The following is a 21,904-nucleotide window of genomic DNA, read 5'->3' as shown; positions in this document are numbered from 1 at the left end:
CCCCCGGATCCCATAGTAAAAATGGTGGGTATCGCCAAAAAAAAATGAAGCATCCAGAATTGCCGTTTTAGGTAGTGCAAGCAAAGCCATGCGAGCCATACATGTTATGGTAGTGTTTACATACGGTTCTAGATTAAGTTCTCCCTTGTTTAAAGTACTGAAGTGTTTTGTTGTGTGTTTGTTAGGCTGCAAGGTGTGACTGCTGTAAAACTCAAGGAACCCTTAAAGAGAAAGTACAGTGGCGAGGGGTAATAAAAAACTTCTGTGATCCACAATGCTTGTTGCGTTTCTACAGCCAGCAAAATGAACCTAATATGTCTACTCAGAAGGGACCGGAAAACATGCACTACGGTATGTTGGGATTTTTTCTTCCTGCCATGTCAGGGCTCTTTCTATGGAAACAAGGCTGCACATTGCAACAAAAGTATCAAGAAAGTACAACGTTGGCTCTTGAAACATTTTTTGTTTGTTTAAAAAGGAGCACTCCTTGCGACACGTTTAAAATATATATATATATATATATACAACAAAAAGCAGCAGCCAGCACTCCAAGCAACAAATGTAAAGTCAAGGTGCATGCTCCATAGAAATCAATATAGAAACCCTGTCTTCCCATAAGAAAAGGCACAAAAGGCACAAAAGCAGCAACACTCAGATAAAGCAAAAAGACATGTATTAGCAGTTACAAAACAGCACACTATAAACCCATAGTTTATATATAGTGTGCTGTTTTGTAACTGCTAATACATGTCTTTTTGCTTTATCTGAGTGTTGCTGCTTTTGTGCCTTTTCTTATGGGAAGACAGGGTTTCTATATATATATATATATATATATATATATATATATATATATATATATATATATATATATATATATATATATATATATATATATATATATATATATATATATATATATATATATATATATATATATATATATATATATATATATATATATATATATATATATATAAAAAATTGAAGCAGGGGGTCTTCTGGAGCTGAACCACGTTGATTTCTGTTCCAGGGACTTTCAGCTTTCTGGGATACTCGCCTCCATAGGTGCTGCCTGTATCTACAAAATGTAAATGTCACGTGAGCCAATAGGAAGACATGACGGATGATGTCACACCTTCCTAGGATGGAGGGGGGATGGGAATGAAACGGTTAATGAACTAAATAGAATAGATGAGGAAACAAGGGGTTATTGAGGTAGAATGAGGGCAAGTGCGAGTTTGACAAGCAGCGAAACACCCATAGTAAATATAGATAATACTTGAAAACTTTTAAAGACTAAACCAAGTTGGTGCAGAAAGGTAGAAGCAGAAAAGATAATAGAACAGAATGCGAAAAAACCTTAAATGCATAAAAATTAATAGCTACAAGGGAGCAGTATATTATAGGCATTACTGAAACATGGTGAGATACAACTCATGACTGGGCTGTTTATTTAGAGCGTTATTCCCTTTTTCGGGAGGATCAAGCAAATAGAATAGGAGGTGGAGTATGTTTATATGTTAAGCCGGATCTAAAACGTATTATAAGGGAAGATGTTTATGAAGGGAATGATGAAAATGTAGAGACCTTGTGGATAGAAATTAGCAGTGTAGGTAAAAATATAAAGAAAATGTTTGTAGGGATATGCTATAAACCACCAAATATCGGTGAGATTGAGGAAGCTAAAATATTTTTGCAAATGGAGAAGGTATCAAAACTAGGTCATGTTTGCATAATGGGGATTTTAATTATCCAGACATAGACTGGGGAAACCGTTTTTGCTGTTGCTTAAAGATAATTATATGACCCAAATTATTGAGGAACCAACCAGGAGAGGGGTAATACTGGATTTGGTAATACTAAACAATGTAGAAGTAATAGCTATTTGAAATAAATGATCAAAACACAGATTTCTTGGGTTCAACAAAGACCGTAAACTTTAGAAAGGCAGTTTTTAATAAACTGAGGACTAATCTACAAGTAATACATTGGGATGATGTTTTTGCAGGGAAAAATGTAGAAGATAAATGGGCTGTCTTTTTAAAACATTGTTAGAAAAGCACGCTTATCTGTGTATACCCTTGGTTAATAAGTATAAAAGAAATAAGTCAAACCCATTGTGGCTAAATAAACAGGTAGGGGAGGAAATAGACAAGAGGCAGCAGGCATTTAGATTCTTTGTCAGAAGGGAGGCATCGTATCAGAATTATAAGGAATGTAACAAAAATTGCAAAAGGGCAGTCAAACTGGCAAACATGGATAATGAAAAAAGGATTGCAATAGAAAGTAAGATCAACCCTAAAAAGTTCTTTAAGTACCTTAATAACAAAAAAATGAGAAAAGAAAATATAGGACCCTTTCAGTGTGAGATGGGTAGGCAGATTATTGGAGATAAGGAAAAAGCAGAGGTATTAAACAAATTCTTTGCCTCTGTGTTTACCAGGGAAGACTCAATTTCAATTGTAGTGCCGCAGGAGGAAGCCACAACCTCCATATTAATTAATTAGTTAACTGAGGAAGAAGTTCATAAGGCAGCTTGAAAAAATTAAAGTAAGGCACCTGGCCCCGATGGCATGCATCAAGAGTTCTTAAGGAGTTAAGTTCAGTAATAGCCAAACCATTGCATTTAATATTCAAGGACTCCATTTCAGGAATACCTAATGGGAAACAAAATTATTAGTATTAGCATGGTTTTATGAAGGATAGATTATGCCAAACTAGCCTCATTTGTTTCTTTGAGGGGGTAAGTAGGAATTTAGACCAGGGTAATGCAGTTGATGTGGGTTACTTAGATTTTGCAAAAGGCTTTTGATATGGTTCCACATGAGGTTGGTGTACAAAATAAAGCAAATTGGACTCAGTAAAAATATATGCACCTGGATTGAAAACTAGTTGAAGGACAGACAAGAGAGGGTTGTCATAAATTGAACTTTTTCAGGTTGGGCTAAGCGCGAGTGGAGTACCTCGGGGATCGGTACTGGGACCACTGCTTTTTAACTTTTTTATTAATTACCTTGAGGTTGGCATCGAGAGTAAAGTTTCCATCTTTGCTGATACTAAATTGTGTAAGGTAGTAGAATCAGAGCAGGATGTAATTTCTCTCCAGAAGGACTTGGAGAGAGTGGAAACTTGGGCAGGTAAATGGCAGATGAGGTTTAATACAGATATATGTAAGGTTATGCATTTGGGATGCAAGAATAAACAGTCGACTTACAAATTAAATGGAGATATTGGGGGAATCCTTGATGGAGAAGGTTGTAGGAGTGCTTGTAGACAGCAGACTTGGCAATAGTGCTCAGTCATGTAGTAGCTGCAAAGGCAAACAAGATCTTATCTTGCATTAAACGGGCAATGGCTGGAAGGGAAGTAAACATAATTATGTCCCTTTACAAAGCATTAGTAAGACCACACCTTGAATATAGAGTACAATTGTGGGCACCACTCCTTTGAAAATACATTATGGAACTAGAGAGTGCAGAGAAGAGCCACCAAATTAATAAAAGGGATGGACAATCTAGCTTATGAGGGGAGGCTAGCTAAATTAGGTTTATTTACATTAGAAAAGAGGTGTCTATGAGGGGATATGCGAACTATATACAAATATATTCGGGGACAGTACAAAGAGCTTTCAAAAGAACGTTTCATCCCAAGGGCAGTACAAAGAACTCAGGGGCATCCTTTAAGGTTGGAGGAAAGGAGATTTCACCAACAAATGAAAGGGTTCTTTACAGTAAGGGCATTTAAAATGTGGAATTCATTACCCATGGAGACTGTGATGGCAGATACAAGAGATATGTTCAAAAAAATGTTGGACATCTTTTTAGAAAGGAACAGTATACAGGGCTATACCAAATGAGTAACCCTAGGAAGTACATCTTTTTTCAACCTCATCTACTATGTAACTATTGGCCCGTGGGACATGACAGAGACAGAGACAGAGACAGAGCCCTGACTCGTCTGCCTGGGCTTGTACCGGCACCCCCTTTCAAGGTAAGCTTCTCCAGGAAGCGGGGGTCCTCGAAACTGACATCAATGTGGTTCCGCTCTGGAGACTCCCTACTTCAAACCTATTTGAAAAAAAAAGTGGCCTCCATTTAAAAAAAAAAAAAAAAAAAAAAAAAAAAACTTGGAGGAGCATTCCTTTCCGGGCTTCCTTCAGCATGTGTGTAAAGTACATGATCTCCACTTTAAAGTATCTTTAAACTGTAAACTGGTATTGTAATCTGTTCTGTCTTCATTGTGCTGCAAAGTATTTGTGACTTTAATACACCTTCTTTTAAGAGGAATTTCATCTATAGAATATCGAGGCGGAATCAAAGCACTTTATTTCTAATAATCTCACTTGTTGGGGGATAATGCTATATAGTCCGATGTTGCCGTTTGAGACGTTTTTGGCACGTGGGATTATGCAGAATAAGGCCCCAAGTGTTTCTTATTTTGAGATCGTCATCCCATTTACGGATTAATAACGCAGTTGTAAATGGTTTCAATTTCTGAAAAATTTACTTGATTTGAACATGTCATTCAACATGCCAATTTTTGCCTCCAATTTCTGTATTTGTTATTTGCTGTTCGTTGGTGTTAGATGTAAGTGCTTTGGGGTATGGTTACCGTCTTTTTGATTGTGTGCACAGTTTGAAAGTTTGGCTCTGCACCTACATAATTAATGCTTGGAAATCCAAAAACCTAATTGAAATGGCACACAAGTGACTTCCACAATTAGAAAATTAATTACTCTGGGTATCTTCATTATTTTACATTGGCGTGATTGGTACTTTAAAGGCTTATTAGGAAGCTGTGTTTAATGTTAACCTTAATGCTGGTCGATGTTGAAATCATTTGGATGACCCAATGGTCGCAAAAGTGTTAAATATGCTAAAGCCTAACTTCCGTTTCTTTACTAATCGTGTTCAATTGTTTACAGATCAGGGTGTTCAAACTACAAGGACGAGAGTTATGGTAAATAGATTTCACTTACTTATACATGTGTATCTATGTACAGATGTAGCAGAGTATTACTCCCGCTGGCACGTTATGGTCATATCACCGCTATTGGATCCTATGGAAACTTATCTGTGTCTATAACAGGATATGTTGTGGAATCATTGGGAGCAATGGAGTCTGCTATATCTGTAGATTATGTAAAAGTGTTTTTCAGCTGATTTTTGGTGCTATCGTTGATTAGATGGCCATAAACGTTTATTTCTAAACCGTAAACTTAAATTGTTACTTATTCTTTTTATTGCCATTCAGGGGTTAAATCCATCCTCTTCTCCTGCAATGTCTAAAGACATGAAGAATAAAGCCGTTCTGTGCAAGCCCTTATCAATGACAAAAGCTACGTACTGCAAACCTCACATGCAGACAAAATATAGTCAGACAGGTACAATGTAATTTATCTACTTTTTCTAAAATTATTTGTATTAAATATTTCGCAGCACTCCAGTATGTTTTTGTATTTTGGGGATTTTACCTTGAGGTGCATGGATGTTAAATGCTTACATGGGTTAGATCTTTGGAAACAGATGTCTCATCTTTTAAATGTTTTTTTAATTTTTTTATTAATACATGTGTTTTGTGCATGCATATATTTATGGATATATGTTTTGTCATAGAGAAAAGGAGAAATGCTCAACACAATTGTTTGTGGTAAGAGTGTTGGCTGATATTTAAACTTGTGTCCTTGTATGGAGTAGAAATTATTATGCAGGAGACCTAACCTGTTGCATTGAAGATGCTTTCAGCTTGTAGAGTTGTACAAAAAAAAAACCTTTTGTAAATGTAGTAAGCATGGGAAGCGTTTGATATAACATACTAACTAGAGCCATTATTTCTTATATCACTTTATTGTGCATAACATTGGGTAAGTGCACACTTCTCTTACCTATTGCATTAAAGTTAATTTCATACGGCCTCTTTAATCATTAATTTTATGCCATTTCAGATTAGTGTCAATGGATGGAGCACAGTGTGTAACGGCGAAAGTCCCCTCTTTTTTCTTTTCATTATTTGCAGTGCTTCTTTAAATCTAATTTTGAGTAAAGCCTCTTGTAGAAACAAGATAAGAGTTCTTCAAAGATGTAAAATCTTGCAGTGAGAATGTACAACTACCTAGTTGTACTGAGAGAAATTGTAAATAGAACACTTAAGAGCACGTTCACCTGTCCAAGTTAGGTCAACAAACATGGGCAGGCTTGTTGACCTATCTTGGACAGGTGAACGTGCTCTTAAGTGTTCTTTCATTTGTGGTGGGTTTTTGTCACCATTAACTTGAGAGAAATTGTGACATTAGCAACAGCAATACATCACCCCCTGAAATAATTTTAACAAACTTATCTGAACTGGAGTCTCTCCGAGCTGATATTTAGGATCCTATAAATGACCTCTGGCACCATCTGGTTCCCAAGATATTTGTAGAGGTGTTTTTATTTTGGGGGGGGGGGGGTTAGGGGGGTGGGCATTGTCTGTTTGGGGTTGTCAGTACTTTCTTTTCTTTAAAAAAAATTTTTTTACTACCCCAAAAATTATAAACGTCTGCAAAGTAACAAATAGAAAGTTCCAACGTCCTCTGACATCAGCTGCAACCCACCCCCAATCAGCATGGTGGGGTGCATTGGGCTTATGACATTCTGTTTCCTTTATATGGTGGAGTAATGCAAATTAATTACATTGTGCAGCCTGTTTGTTTCGGAGAAGGGAAAACAAAATCCCCAAATAAACTGTTGCTTTATCACCCTCCTTTTGACTATTTGAACAGTGGAATCAACATGCCTAACACTGTCAATACTTTCTTCCTTAGAAGAAGATTTGATAACAAAGTATGTCCCAGTGCCTATTCCTGTACCCGTGTATGTGCCGGTGCCTATGCATCTCTATTGTCAGACCATTCCGGCTCCAACCATGATTCCTTTTCCGGTAAGTGGGATTGGTGGAAGGGGAGCTGTACATTATGTATATAGTTCCATTCACAAATTAATTTTACTTTTGTCTAGTACCAGAGAAATACAAAAGATCCCAGATTAACTATTTATTAAGAAATTCTACAAAGAGACGGGGAGACAAAATACAAAATCTAAAGTATAATTTATTTGGTTAATATGTTGGTCACTGATGTTGTATGTGTTCATTTTGTTGTAATTGATGTTCAATCGAACATTTTTAAATCTGTTAAAAAAAATAATTATATCTCCCCTCCCCCACAAACCTCCCCCCCCCCCCTTTTTTTTATTTTTTATTAAGGGATGGGAACTGAGGGGTCCCTGGAGCTGAATGGTGACATTTATTGCTCCAGGGATTCCCAGACATTGTGGGCGTAACTTTGGAATCTCCTGCAGTACTCTCTGCAAACACAGAGGTGCAGTGTGGGGCCTTATTAAGCTGGGGTTTCGCCCACAAGCTCAAGACACTATTCTGCTTAGGATTTATCAATCAGTTTTGTTCGCAATAGTCTACGACGACAAGATTTATTCATTCAGGATTCACGGAACAAATATTTTCTGTCAGGTAGTGCACCAAGTGTAAAAAAAGGTTGGGAAGCACTGCATTAGTGAAGGCCACTTAGCTAGTTACATATCTTTTTCTTTTTTTTTTTCCTCATAACTTGGTCTATTTAAAAATAAAAAAAATTAAAATGTGCCAATTGACCACTCTGCTCTGCCACAATAGAGGTTAAATATTTGTTCATACTAGTAATGTAGTAATGCAGTAGTTCATCTTGCCAGTGTCGTCCTAGGGGGAACTATGTTTAACATAAACTAATTAAAAATTGTTTTTCTTGCTGTAGTTTGCTATATTCTGGCATATTAAACGCAAATCAAAGATTATACTATTGACTAATTGTGAAAATGACTTTTACCTGCTTAATGCAGACTTAACTCAGTGAAACTGTTTAATAATACAATATCCATTTATTCTAGGTGCCGATTCCCATTTTCCTGCCGGCTGCTTTGGACAGTAATAAAAAAATTAAGGAAGCCGTAGAAGAACTAATGAATCAGAGTCCTTTAAAACCTACTAAATCTGATCTGTTGAACATTATCGAATCAATTGCTGAAGAAAAAGCTGTGTGTGAAGAGATTACCAGTATGTCCTTTACAATTTCTCAGTCTCTAACGCAGGTTACCATTTGCTTTTAGCCTTATGCGTGGCTGCCCTTTGTTACAGGTGAAGTGGGAACAGACATGGAGGAATCTAAAAGCTGCAGCACAGAAATGCAAACAGCCTTGCCAGATGTACCTTATGAGCCAGATCTCGATATCGAAATTGATTTTCCGAGAGGTAAGCGTATATAGTATTGTATAATTTAAGTGTTTTTAAAAAAAAACTTTTTAACTAATGTTTTCATATTTCAGCGTGTATTTTAGATGGTATGGATAAATTAAGTTTGTGTGTTATCAGAAGACAGTCTGTCTCATGAACACTTAATTAGCTGAAGGTTCTGTGCCTCTCCAAATTAGAGCAGGAGACGGACAATGACACTGGTGTCAGACTTCCATTCTGATGACCACCTGGGAACAAATTCTGACACGTAATCTCAAATACCAATAAATGTGCCTTGTCAAGGGTATTTGAGTTGCTTCAAATCTAGTTATGGTTTTACAAATTAGTATCTCCACTGCCCATGCTGACAGGGTTGTTTTGGAACCCGATGATGAGACTTCTTTAATAAAGCTTTAAATGTGATCTACGAATGTAGCAAATGACCTTATTCTGCAAGAATGCACAGAATATAAACACTAGTATATATCTCAGAATATGTTGGTATTTCCATGGGGTTTATTGGAGCTGGTGGTGTAGAACAGGAGTGGCTATCCCTGTTTCAGCAGAGGTGAGTCAATCAGTGGCTGAGTCAATGACCGAGCCATCTGTGCTGAAGCAGGGATACCCTTAAAACCTGGCCTTTTGGTGGCCCTTGAGGACTGGAGTTGACCACACCTGGTGTAGAATATATCACAGAGGTAAAGTGGGGCTATCATTTATTCTCTGAATATTACATTTTAGCTAACATTTTTTTTTTACATTAAAATATGTTTTAGCTGCTGAAGAACTGGACACACAAAATGAGTTTCTTCTACCACCTGTGTTTGGAGAAGAATATGAGGAACAGCCGAGGCCACGGTCCTTTAAGAAGGTATGTTTGATCTGTTATAGTTTTGTGGCATACAGAACACCTACAAGCTCATATTGAACCCTCAAAATACCCCCAACATACATATAAGCATATAAGTTTCACAAAGGAGTGCTGTTGAGCATGGCGATATATATATTTAAAACCAAAGACATAACATAAAACACAGACAAAGCTCAGTGCACATCCAGAATAACTTATATACGGTACAGTGCCTAAATATACATGTATAAATAACTAATAAATAAAATGGTCTTTTAGTTTAACATTTTGGCCAAATTGAGCCAACTGCACGGCAGAACACGTTTCAAGGGTCCCTACACTAATATAGATATTGTGGATATTTTGGGGGTTCAATATGAGCTTGTAGGTGTTCTGTATGTTTTATAATTCTTGTTCAGCTAGTCTTAGCTGATTTGGAGGGTGGCAACCTCCTATCCAATTGAAGCTCACTCCCTCCCACATTGAAATGGTTAAAAGCTCACTCCATGGCATCTCCCACTCTCAGGGGAACGTGCTTGCTTGCAGAATGATTGTGAGAAATCTAATACAGAGTGCTTTTCCTGGTATTGTACAGGTTAATAAAAGCTTCAATCAGACTTAGAACTTTTACAACTAATATTGACAGATTTATTATAAATCATTCTTCCTGGCAATGCACAGGTTATTAAGAATCTATATTAGTGTAGGGACCCTTGAAACGTGGTCTGCCGTGAAGTTGGCTCAAGGGCTTACAACAATTTGGCGAAAATGTTAAACAAAAAGACCTTTTTATTTATTAGTTATTTATACATGTATATTTAGGCACTGTACCGTATATAAGTTTTTCTGGATGTGCACTGAGCTTTGTCTGTGTTTTATGTTATGTCTTTGGTTTTAAATATAGTTTTGTGGCAACCTGCTTAAAACATTGCTACGCAAGCATAAAAAAGTGAAAAGAGACAAAATATATCTATATCTATTACGCACGCACCACACACACACACACACACACACACACACACACACACACACACACACACACTCGCCTCACACACACACACACACACACACACACACACACACACACTCTCGCCTCACACACACACACACACACACTCTCGCCTCACACACACACACTCTCGCCACACACACACGCCTCATACACACGCCTCATACACACGCCTCATACACACACACACTCGCCACACACACACACTCGCCTCGCACCACACACACACACACACTCGCCTCGCGCCTCGCACCACACACACACACACACACACACACACACATATTTATATCTAGATTTATGCTTTTAAAGAACAACTGTCAGTATTTATAAAAAAAAAAAACGTTTGTAGTTCGGGAGGATTTTAACTTTCTTTAGCTGCTCTAAACTTGAGTGCAGAACAAGACAATCAAAACAGCCCCATTGACACATAACTGCTTATGAGCCATTTTAGATGTTGGGATGACATGCGATCTTCCCCGCACATTTTATGCAAATGGGGTCTTCCATTGTTGTTTTCTCCACTGATTAGAGGAAATTTTGATTCTGCTTTACTGCTACTTCAGCTAAAACCGTTTTAAAGAGTATGACAACTAATATTCTCGTTTTCAATTGTTAGGTTGGCTGTATCGTTGAACATCAGACAAGCTCCTTTGAATTATAGTTTTGATAATGCATACTTTCCCTTTTATTTGCAGGGAACAAAGAGAAAGGCACTTTTGGATTACCAGTCTGTGGATGATAGCTCTGAAAATTCAGAATGTGTATTTCCATTTAAGTATTCTTATGGCATAAATGCTTGGAAGCACTGGGTCAAAACCCGGGTGGCCAATAGCGACGACTTACCAGCATTAGAGCAGTTTGGCTCCAGTAAGTGTACTCTACAATCACTCTTAGTCTTTCTATCACAATCTAGAATACTGCATGTCATAGCTTCAAGTAAAATGTATTGGAGTACAAATAAAGTAGCATACATTACTACCATGGATTTAATGGTAAACGTTGGGTGGAAAGTTATCACTCCTCTTGGACAACCATGCATTATTTTAAAATTTTTATTTTTTCAGCAAAGTCGGTGAAATTAAAAGAGGAACTTCTGTTGCACACGCCAGTTGATCTTAGCAATTGGCTGGCATGTTTTGTCAATGAGGTCCGAAGACCAAATGGAGAGAACTATGCACCAGACAGCATCTATTATCTGTGTCTTGGGATTCAGGAGGTCAGTGTTTTGGGGGGATTACAGATCTGCACGTAGGAATCTTCTTTTAGTGCTCAGAGATGTATACATGTAACTTGACTTCAGAATTATTATTTTTTAGCACATCTGTAGCAGTTAACATAGACCACCCCAAATTAAAATGTGGAAAAAAGTTATGGTGTTTTCTTCCCCTTTAACTTTGGACTCTGCTTGAAAGTTTCAATGAAAGGGTTACAAATCTAAGTATATGCTGCATGAGGCGTGCGTCTTTACCTTTTTGTTGTATTTTAATACATCGTCTCCCCAACTATGGATTAATTTTTAGATTTTGTTTTTCCCCCGTCATTTTTATTTTTAGTTCCTCAATTCTGTCTTCTATTATGCAGCTGCAAGTTGGCCCAGGTCATTCGGGCACAATAAACCAGTCCATTGTTTTATACAGGGGGGGAAGGAAACTAGAATAGTTTCAATATCTGTCTTAATAACTTGGAAATATTTAGTAGCCTTCCATACAGTAAGTCCAGCTTTGTGTATGGCTGTCCAGAAAAATAACATAATATACTGTTTTACACTTATGCAAGATGCCGCCAATATAAATTATGAAGTCCAAAAGGTTGTGATTTTACAAAGTTGAAATATATGGAAGGGTCATCTAGCGATTGCCAATGGTACTGTACAATGTACTGTAGCAAAAATGGTAATTTTAGGTGAAACAGTAATAACAATAACTAGTATTACATTCACCAGAAGGGGCAGCATACGTTAATCAACTTGAATAGAAATCTATAACACAGAAATATTTACTTTAGACTGGTGGTTTCATATTAGTATATATTCTAAGTGTTTGCTGCCTGGATTCGTTCTAGTGTATTGCATTAAGTGAGTTTATTGTCATGGGCCAGAACTGAAACAATAAAAATGTTCTGGTTCCGAATCCAGTTTCTGGCCATCTTTGCAAACGAACTCTGACTCTGCCTTTAATTTAAGTTTGTCCATGAACTGTTTTACACTTAATGCAAAGTAGATAGACTAGATGATTTATTATTTATTTATAAAATGTTTTACCAGGAAGTAATACATTGAGAATTACCTCTCGTTTCCAAGTATGTCCTGGGCACATAGTTATAATAACAAATACATGGTTAATAATACATAGTTACAATAAGTGAAAACTGTTAAACCGTACATTATATACAAGACATAGCATGCACAGTTAGAGATAATATATATATTATAGGTGTATATAACAGTTACAGCCTAGATAAAAACGTGAGACCGCTTTAGTTTTGAAAGCACTTAGACTGGTGGCTGCGAGAGTCTCCGGTAGACTGTTCCAGTTGTGGGGTGCACGGTAAGAGGAGGTACGGCTGGATACTTTGTTGAACCATGGGACCACGAACAGTTTCTTGGCGTCAGATCTCAGATAAGTGCTGCATGTGGTTGGTGTGATGAGCTTTTCGGATAGGCTGGTAGCTTGCCCATTAAGTATTTGAAGGCAAGACAGAAGAGATGAACTTTGCGCCTAGACTCAAGTAATGGCCAATCTAGTTCTTTGAGCATTTCGCAGTGATGTGTGTTGTAATTGCATTGGAGGACAAAGCGGCATATTTAGTTCTAAACGGTATCAAGTTTGCTGAGGTGAGTTTGGGATGCCGAGCCATATACTATGTCATATACGTGTCCCCATAGTCTATAATTGTCATCAACAGCTGATGTGTGATGCGCTTTCTGACCAGCAGACTTAAGGAGGATTTGTTCCTATAGTACTCCTAGTTTGGCATATGTTTTGGATGTCAGAGTATCAATGTGCCACCCAAATGTTAAATGGGAGTCAAACCATATGCCCACGTATTTGAAACTAGTAACACAGGCTAGGATAGTATTCGAGTTGGTTCTGATCTGTAGCTCCTTCATTGGAAGCTTTATAAATTTAGCCTTGGTCCCAAATACCTTTGCTACAGTCTTGTAAGTGTTTAAAAACAGTTTGTTTTGAGAAATCCATTTTTCAAAGTCAGATTGAAGTACATGTCCAAGGTCAGAGAGGTTAGGGCTGTGTGCATATAAGATTGTGTCACCTGCATACATGTGTATAGAGGCTTCCTTACAAGCTGTAGGAAGATCATTAATGAACACAGAGTAGGGACTACAGAACAGTCTTGCGGGACACCACAGGTGATATCCAAGGGGTTGGAGTTAGTGCCCGAGAGACACATGTTGGGATCTACCTAATAGGTAGCAATGAAACCAGTTTAAAGCATGCTTCCCTATTCCAGAGGACTGGAGTTTGTTTAGCAAGATAACATGATCAACAGTATAAAAAGCCTTCGGAAAATCTGGGAATGTTGCACCAGTAAGTTGTTCCATTCCATACTGAATCTCATTGCAAACTTTTAGGGGAGTAGTTACGGTGGCGAAAGCCTGATTCGAATTGGCTAGGGAAATTTGCCTTGGTATAGTAATCGCTTAATTGGGAGTGAACACATTTTTTCATGACTTTGGGTAGTATTGGGAGAAGAGCCTGTAGTTTGAGACAGTGTTTGTGGCCCCACTTTTGAAGATTGGGACAACTCTGGCTTTTTTTCCAGGTCTTTGGGATATGGCCTGAAGACAAGATAGTTGATTAGGGAATCAAGCGGTTTGCAATGTCTGTGGCACAAAGTTGTAGGAACTTAGATTGCAGTAGGTCAGGTCCACATTGGCTGCTTAGTTTTAATTTGCAGGGCACTTGTGTAATCTCTTCAGATACTGGGACAAAGTGAAAACTGTGGACGGTGTTGGGAGAGGGTTGGGCTATAGAGGTACTCCCAGAATGTAGTTCAGGTTGCGTTTCGCTAATTAGTAGCACACCCACAGTATTCATTGAATGCATTTGCAATGTCAGTTAGATTTGCCGTATGAAATAGTTTTTTTTTTAACTTAAATGTTTATTAGTTTTTTTTCCAACAGTTGTGGGGGGAGGGAGGTGGGAAGGGTACAGAAATAAAGAGATGGGGTAATGGGTGAGGGGGGGGGGAGAGGAATGGCGCAACATTCCTGACCGTCTTGACAATCATACTTCTCATATATAGAAATACATTATACATAGCCACTGTAAAAAATACCATTTGTTACTACTATTGGGGGGAGGGGGGTGGCTTACCCATCTGGTTACCAGGGTAGCGCAGGGATTCTCACTGGTGGATATTGGACTGATCCATGGGTGGCTGGTCCTGCGTGTTATGAGTTTCATAGATCTGCCATACCTTTTGAAACTTTGAACAGGAGTCTCTCAGAATCCCAGTAAGTGTCTCCATTTTGAGAGAATACCAAATTCTTGTTCTTATCTGATTAAGAACCGGCAGCCTTGGACTCATCCACGCTTCTGCTATAGCGCAACGCGTTGCTGTTACATGGCTAATGAGTTTATTCTGGTATCTGTTCAAGTTCTCATGGGGTTTATTTAAGAGACATGCCCACGGGTCAAAAGGGAAATTGAAGCCTAAAACTCTTTGGAGAAAGGCTCACAGACTGACTCACAGTTGACACCCTGGGACACATCCACTAAATAGTTTTTAACACCCATCTCCTTCAAAACAATACTACGCATTGTCAAACTTTAACTTCAATGAGCTTCAGAACCCCAAAACAATGCATTTCAACTCCTATTTCTTCCTAACCGCAAAATTCAATGTGTCTTAAGTGGCGCAGTACAAAAACGTGCTGCTTTTATAAGCAGCATAGGCTTGGTTCAAATGTGCTGCTTGTTTTGCACTTATGTAGGCAATATATGGTTTACGTTGTCTTTTCGAAAACATACATTTGTGTTCTCATCTGCATAAATGCGTGCATTTTCCAGAGGACTTTCACTGTACGCTCACTCTGTTTCCCCCAGATAATACTGAAGTGGACATTTTTAGAATCTAATACTCGGATACTTTAGAACTGTTTCCAGCGCTGGGGCAATTGCTCGGTGATAGAGGTGTTACAAGAGCCACTACTTTAAGCAGAAAGGTCAATACCTGAAAATAAAGGCCATACGCAAAAAACATACATTGTTGTGGTTTTTTTTTTGTTTGTTTGCTTTTACAAACAATCTTGGTATTCTGTTAACCCCATCATGGCTAGATGCAGCAAAGTGGTTAACTGGCTGTCTCTAGCAGGTGAAACTTGTTCCTAAGGAAGGAACTTATCGTAATGTAGAGTGGTGGGTTTTTATTTTCAGAAACTTTTTTTTTTTCCCCTTGAATCACATTTAATTTTTTCTATCTGGGAGCAATGTCGTTAAAGCTCCATTGTGTCCTCTATCTGTGTACTGGAAGTAGCAACATTGGTAAAGTCTTTCCACTCTCATTGCTTGAATATACAGATGTAGTTAGAGTTTCTGCTTCCTCTGGCCATTGTGGTGGGATATTCTGTTTTATCTCTGCCATTGAATCCTATGGAAACTCTGTGATACTCTGCGTTATAACGCAATATTCTTCATTATCAGTAGGTAAAATAAAGCTGGCTACATCTGTATATTGGGTAGTTACTAAAATGTAACCAAAGCCTTTTTTGCATGGATTTTTTGAAGACATTGTGATGGGCAGAAAGCATGGGGAATGTTCACTTAAAAGCTTTTTATACCGGTAGAGACCACCTTGAGTTATGGCATAATCATACCTTTTATTTTATTTTCACAGTTCCTATCCGGCAGCAATAGAAAGGACAATATATTTGTTGATCAAAGCTACCAAGCATTTGGACAGGAATTCAATAAGATCATTAGAAGCTGGCAGCCTAGTATTCTTCCTGATGGTAAGTGGTTTGTATGTTTACAATTACAAATGTGTGATTTGTTTGGACAGATTAGTTACTTTTAGTCAAACAAATACAGCGAAACGCCGTTATAACGAGGTGCTCAGTGGCCACAGAATGAGACCGCGTTATAACAAAAATGTCAAAAAGGAAAAAAATTGTTTTTAAACAATGGCCGCCACGATCATGGGCCCTACTGCACATGCCTGCACGCCCATCTTGCGTCCTGGCGGCACGTGCACGGTGCTTCACTGCGGTCTGTAGGTTCCATTTCGGGGTGGGAGGGGGGAGGAGTGGGGCAAATAGGTCGGGGGTGTGGCCATGACGGTGGGGCGTGGCCATGACACAAGCACAAAGCAGCTAACAGCACTGCAGCATCCCCATAGAACTGAGAGCACACAATCAACTGTTAGGGAAAGTGTGTGTGTGCTCACACTGTGTTATAAGCGGATCCACGTTTTAGCGGATCGCGCTATAATGGGGTTGAGCTGTACATACCCTGTACTGGAACTACTTTTATTTTATTTTTTTTAAATCTAATGTTTTTTTGTTTTTTTAATAAGATGGTGAGAAAAATGGCTTATTTGGAAAAATATTTTTTTTGTTTGAAAGCATATTCCACGCTCCTAGTTAGTATAAAATACACCTTCACTTTTTAGTTTCATATATTCCATACAATTCCGTTTTAGAATGAAAAGGAATAGTTTGATTTCTGTTGGTATGCAATATACATGCTTGCTAATCTGCATGACCTTGAATGTTTTAATGCAGCCTAAATCAAACTAGTCTACATTTCATAAGTCAGGTGGTGTTAGATGCCCGTGGGAACTGAAACTGACCTGCATTTCATATAGAAAAACTATTTCCTCTAGGGATGTGGTCAGTCCTTGGTCCAAAATAGTAACTCTAAAGTCTTCTCAGGCCCTTGAGTCAGACCAATGTACTGACCAATGTATTCTTAATATGTAATTAAGGTGCATTCATCTTTGTGCAAGTGCATTATTTACGCTTTAAATCTGGTGTGGGATACACAAGAAGAGGTTGGAGAGCCTATTAATACCAAGGTGGGTATTCATTAAACTGTGATGGTGCAGATATGGGGTATTTTCGTATGGAAACGGTCATTGACCTCAATGGGAGTTTGTGCGATAATCCCCTAATCTGCACTATTGCACCTGAATTAATATCCCCACTGTGTATGGAAGCAGTAGAAACCTTGAATGTGTACGTTGCACTTGTTTTTGTTAAGCGGTTTTGGAAAAGACATTTTGTAAAATTGAAGTAGTATACTTTTAGTTGCTTAGTTAGGCTGAATATACACCAGAAACTGACAAGATTGTCATATTTAATACAGCAGGATGTAAATGTGTCTTCATGTGAGTTTGGTTCCCTTTTAGTTTAGCATATATTTGTCAGCTTTTTTGTTTCTCTTTCAGTAACTTCATTTTTTTTTTTTTTCCCATAAGGGTCTATATTCTCTAGAGTTGAAGAAGACTATCTGTGGCGAATAAATCAATTAGGAACCCAGTCCCCAGTGGCCCTTCTGTTTACCCTGTTCTACTTTAATACAAAGTATTTTGGTTTGAAGACAGTAGAACAGCATTTAAGACTTTCCTTTGGCACGGTTTTAAGACAATTGAAAAAGAACCCTCTAACCAAGGAAAACAAAGCATGTCTGCAATACCAAGTATCTTCTCTCTGCGACAGTGACAGTGAGGGTAAGTTCATCTATTCCAGCTATTAGGACTGTCAGCTGAAATAAGGGCAAAATATCTAAGATTTTATAATAATGCTAATACTTGTTTGGGGTTTTTTTTTTTTTTTTTATATATATATATAGATAAAATTGCAACTGGAAAAAGAAAGCATGAGGACGACAAGCCAGTATTTGAACAAATTGAAAACACAGCTGATCCATCACGGTGTCCTGTGAAAATATTTGAGTACTATCAGTCCAGAAGGTAAGATTGCTAACCACAATATGTTTGTATTAGATTAAAAACTATAAGTGATACTTTTTCATTTTTCACAAGCTAGATATAAGTAGCATTTGTTACTTTAAGGGAAGCCGGTTACTCTTAAGTAAAACAAATGATAAAGATCATGTTGGCTTATTAGAAATGGTGCTATTCCTGCTCATTCTTAATGTTTCTAAAGCTTGTGCTTGGCTTAAATTGAGTGACATATTCCATACTCCACATCAAACTGCAGGCATTGTATAAAACTACTGGGAAGTACTGTACTCTTGATTATAAGAGGGGAGCTTGGCATATGCTATATTATAGAGCCCAGTAAAGTATGGAAATATAGTTTGTACTTTTTATGATGTAACAATTCTTTCCTTTTCAAGTTAATAGCAGGCAAACCTTTTTGAAACTTCTGAATATAATCCGCTTACATAGAAAGATTTGGTCACCTTAAAATACACGTATTTGTTTTATTGTGAGAATTAATGATTTTTATTTCTTTTAGGTCCCATGTCACTCATACTTATCAAATGCTAACTGTTACAATCTCTTGTTTCAGTAATGATGGCAATCGGTAATACAGCAGGGCTCCGCTTTTCGGCGATCCGCCGATACGGCGTCACCGAGAAGGGCGCAGCCATGTTGAATCCTAAATTGCACAACGTAGAATGGGCGGTTGCGCCCGGCGCGCATGCGCAGAAAGGGCGGTTGCGCGCGCAGAACTGCAAAAATGCAGACAGGCGGTGCTTGGAGAGGCAATTGACCGCTCCCTGCGGTCTTTAGGGAGCGGGGGGTCGTGGTTTGAGCAGATGACACTCGTACTGTTCCCCACCCCTTTCCCCCTCCCCCCCCCCCCCCCCCCCCCTCTGTCGGTCCCTCTCTCACTCCCGGAGTCCCCCTCCTCTCCCCCCCTCCCGAAGCAGGGGCAGCCTGCGAAACGGGCACCAGAGGAGGGGGGCGCTATGCACGGCTACACGGCTACACAGACAAGGTAGCCGCCTCACCGTATCCGCCTCCCTTCCCTCCTCATTGGCCGACTGCTGCACCACGTGACGCGTCAGCGCTTCTGATCACCAGAAGCTGGCAGCATCGGCCGGCTGACGCGTCACAGCACGCAGTCAGCCACGTTTGAAGGAGCCAGCGGGGGACCTCCAGACAGGAGGAAAGGAGCTGGTGGCCCGCGCGCAGCGGGACCAAAGCCTTATGCTTATATCTCCTGAATGGAGCATCAGAGCTTTTTTTTTAAAGAACGTGTCGGGGCAATAAAAAAAGCTATCTCTTGACGCAAGTTCAAAAATAAAATGTAAGCAAAAATGGCAATCATCATGGTGGCTGCTTTAAAGCTACATTGTTGGTTGTTCCATTGTCTGGGGGCTCCCCAGAGCTGAAAACAGTGTGGTTCAGCTCCGACTAACCCCCCTCTGGTACCAGTCATGTAAAAAATGTTTCGTTTGGGTGGATTGCACCTTTTAAGTAGTGACAATAAAATATTTTACGTACATATTACTCCAAAGCAGAACATTACTGGAGAGTTATATGTAAAGTCCTATTTATTTATTTTTTTATTATTATTATTTTTTTTTTTTTAAGTGTGCTGCAGAACATGTTGAAGCATAATCAGTGAATGATGTTTCCTAAAAACTGTTTTAGGGCCATGTAAATGGTATTTGCTATTAACCCCTTCAGTACCAACTGGGCATTTCAAGGAGCTGTAGGGCCCGTTTATTCTCCACCTCAATTTTGTTTACATGTGTGGACAGAGCATATGGAATATTTATTGTACACTATAAATAGATCTGATTATTTAAATAAAGGTTAAAGAGCTCACATGTACATATATTAAATGTTTATTTTTTTTTTTTTCTAGCCCTCAGAATCTGAATCAGAGAATGGATATTTTTTATTTGAAACCAGAAGACTCTGTCTCCACTGACTCTCCTGACTCCCCTGACTCCCCTGTATGGTACACATCCACTTCACTGGATCGAAACACCTTGGAAAATATGCTTATACGGGTTCTACTAGTCAAGGATATTTACGATAAGGACAGTTATGAACTGGACGAAGATGCAGATTAAATTTTGCTAATTGCTAAGGAAGGAGTCAGTCGCAAGAAAGAAAACAGAGCATTAGATAGTCAAGCTGCTAGAAATGATGAAAGAAAATTAAGAGTAACAACATTTCCTGTTTACTCCCCATGTACTTTATGAGTTTTGTAGCAGTGTACCCAGATTGGGTATTACAATGTAAATATGTGCGTGACATTTGCCATTTTCCTTGTAGTGAATTTTAGGATACGTTACACACAACACACGCAATTCATTTTTTCTTTTCTTTTTTTTTTTATTATTTATTTGGTTAGATATGTTTGTAACTTTTTACATTACAAAATCTGAAATGAGGATGTGCCATGTGTATTTTTTCTTCTCTTAGAAACAATTATCGATATTGCACAATTTTATTGTTGCAGAGCTTCCTTAAAAAGAAGCTTTTACCAGGTTCTTAAAGCAGATGGTTGTGTATGGGTAGCACTACTAAAATCTAGGATATGCAGTTTAAGAATTTTAAAATAAAATGTAAACTAATAGGGATTTTTTTATTTTTAGTTTGAAAAGCCCTATTAGGTTATGTAGAAAGATTCCATCTTCTGTACCAAAAATAGGCAAAAGAGAATGCTGTCAATATTTGTGTACTGTAATGTGAATCTACTTGTGAAAATTCTTCTTCTTTTTTTTTTTTTTTTTTTAAATCTTTCTCTCCTTTCCCTCTCCCATACTGATTAAAACGTTACCATGTCCTTTCCTTATTTGTGATTTTTATACTGACACCCAACAAATTAAACACCTACATTTGTCTGCATAGGACAGAATGTAATTAAGTTAACAATTTTCATGGAAACATGATTACAGGTGCGTCCACTTGATGTGTTTGAAAACACTTGGAAACTATTCAAAACAATGACTGGTGTTATTTTATGAATGTATTCTGGGGACCCTTTAAAAAAAAAAATAAGCTTTTGTTACAAGATTATCAAACGTCTGTTTCTGATGGGTATGGTGTACCATGTGAAGGGCACATGATTCCTACCAATTAAAATGATGCCTTGAAGTTTCAAAAAGGTACAGGTTGGAGCTATTGCTAATTGGGGATATTTCGAGTCCCTCACCCCCTGCCTGTTCTCTATACTTGGTATAGTGAGAAACATGGCAACACACAGTTAACAGTATTGAATTTCCATTCAAGTGAATGTCACCACCATTTAACCTGTGCATGCCGGATAGACCACGGCTTCAGAATGCCAGAGCCCTTTCACCACTCACAATCAAGTGATCACTCGGTCACTGATGACAGAAAAGAAGAGGTGTGTGCTCTTCTTCCGTTCCACTTCCTGACCGACTACTATGGAGTGCAATTGCCCTCTACAAAAACAAGCAGTAAAATTGACGTAGCTAATAAGTCATGAGGCCCGAGGAGTTCCAGACCCCAATGACATAGTAGCTGTCTATAGGCACCAAAGGGTTAATATGCTGAGAAATAGGTTCACACCGTTTATGGGGAATTACGTTTCCTTTAAGTTGTATGTTTCTTTCTGAGACGCCCACTTGGCGCATTAAAAAAAATGTGTTTTTATATGAGATCGGGCTTACAGTGAGCCAAAAGATGTTTTAGTTGCTTTGGGATTTGAGGAAGATTGTCTTTTAAATTAGAAGTTTGTCGAGTATTTTTTCCGCACTTTGTTTGTAATGGTAGGAATTTCAAATAATTTATCCCTGGTATGATCAATTTCTATGAAGCGGTTTAAGAGAAATGTAACATTGGCTAAAATGCCTTTTCCGCTTAGATTT

General features: G+C 38.3%; 1 protein-coding gene across 1 annotated transcript in view; it reads left to right on the top strand.

Annotated features, from left to right (window-relative positions):
- Window positions 1-20,861, top strand: part of ZMYM2 (zinc finger MYM-type containing 2) — a 66,395-nt gene extending 45,534 nt beyond the window's left edge. Inside the window, 12 exon segments of the mRNA XM_075592304.1 lie at window positions 186-351; window positions 4,925-4,959; window positions 5,254-5,383; window positions 6,800-6,915; window positions 7,917-8,277; window positions 9,036-9,130; window positions 10,817-10,988; window positions 11,186-11,337; window positions 15,978-16,092; window positions 17,559-17,810; window positions 17,933-18,053; window positions 19,927-20,861. Of these exon segments, the coding sequence (XP_075448419.1) occupies window positions 186-351; window positions 4,925-4,959; window positions 5,254-5,383; window positions 6,800-6,915; window positions 7,917-8,277; window positions 9,036-9,130; window positions 10,817-10,988; window positions 11,186-11,337; window positions 15,978-16,092; window positions 17,559-17,810; window positions 17,933-18,053; window positions 19,927-20,137 (1,926 nt within the window). The 3' untranslated portion in view covers window positions 20,138-20,861.
- The last annotated feature ends 1,043 nt before the right edge of the window (window positions 20,862-21,904 follow it).

This window comes from Ascaphus truei, chromosome 3 (assembly GCF_040206685.1).
Source record: "Ascaphus truei isolate aAscTru1 chromosome 3, aAscTru1.hap1, whole genome shotgun sequence".
NCBI lineage: Eukaryota > Metazoa > Chordata > Amphibia > Anura > Ascaphidae > Ascaphus > Ascaphus truei.
This window is presented reverse-complemented; position numbering and strand designations above follow the sequence as displayed.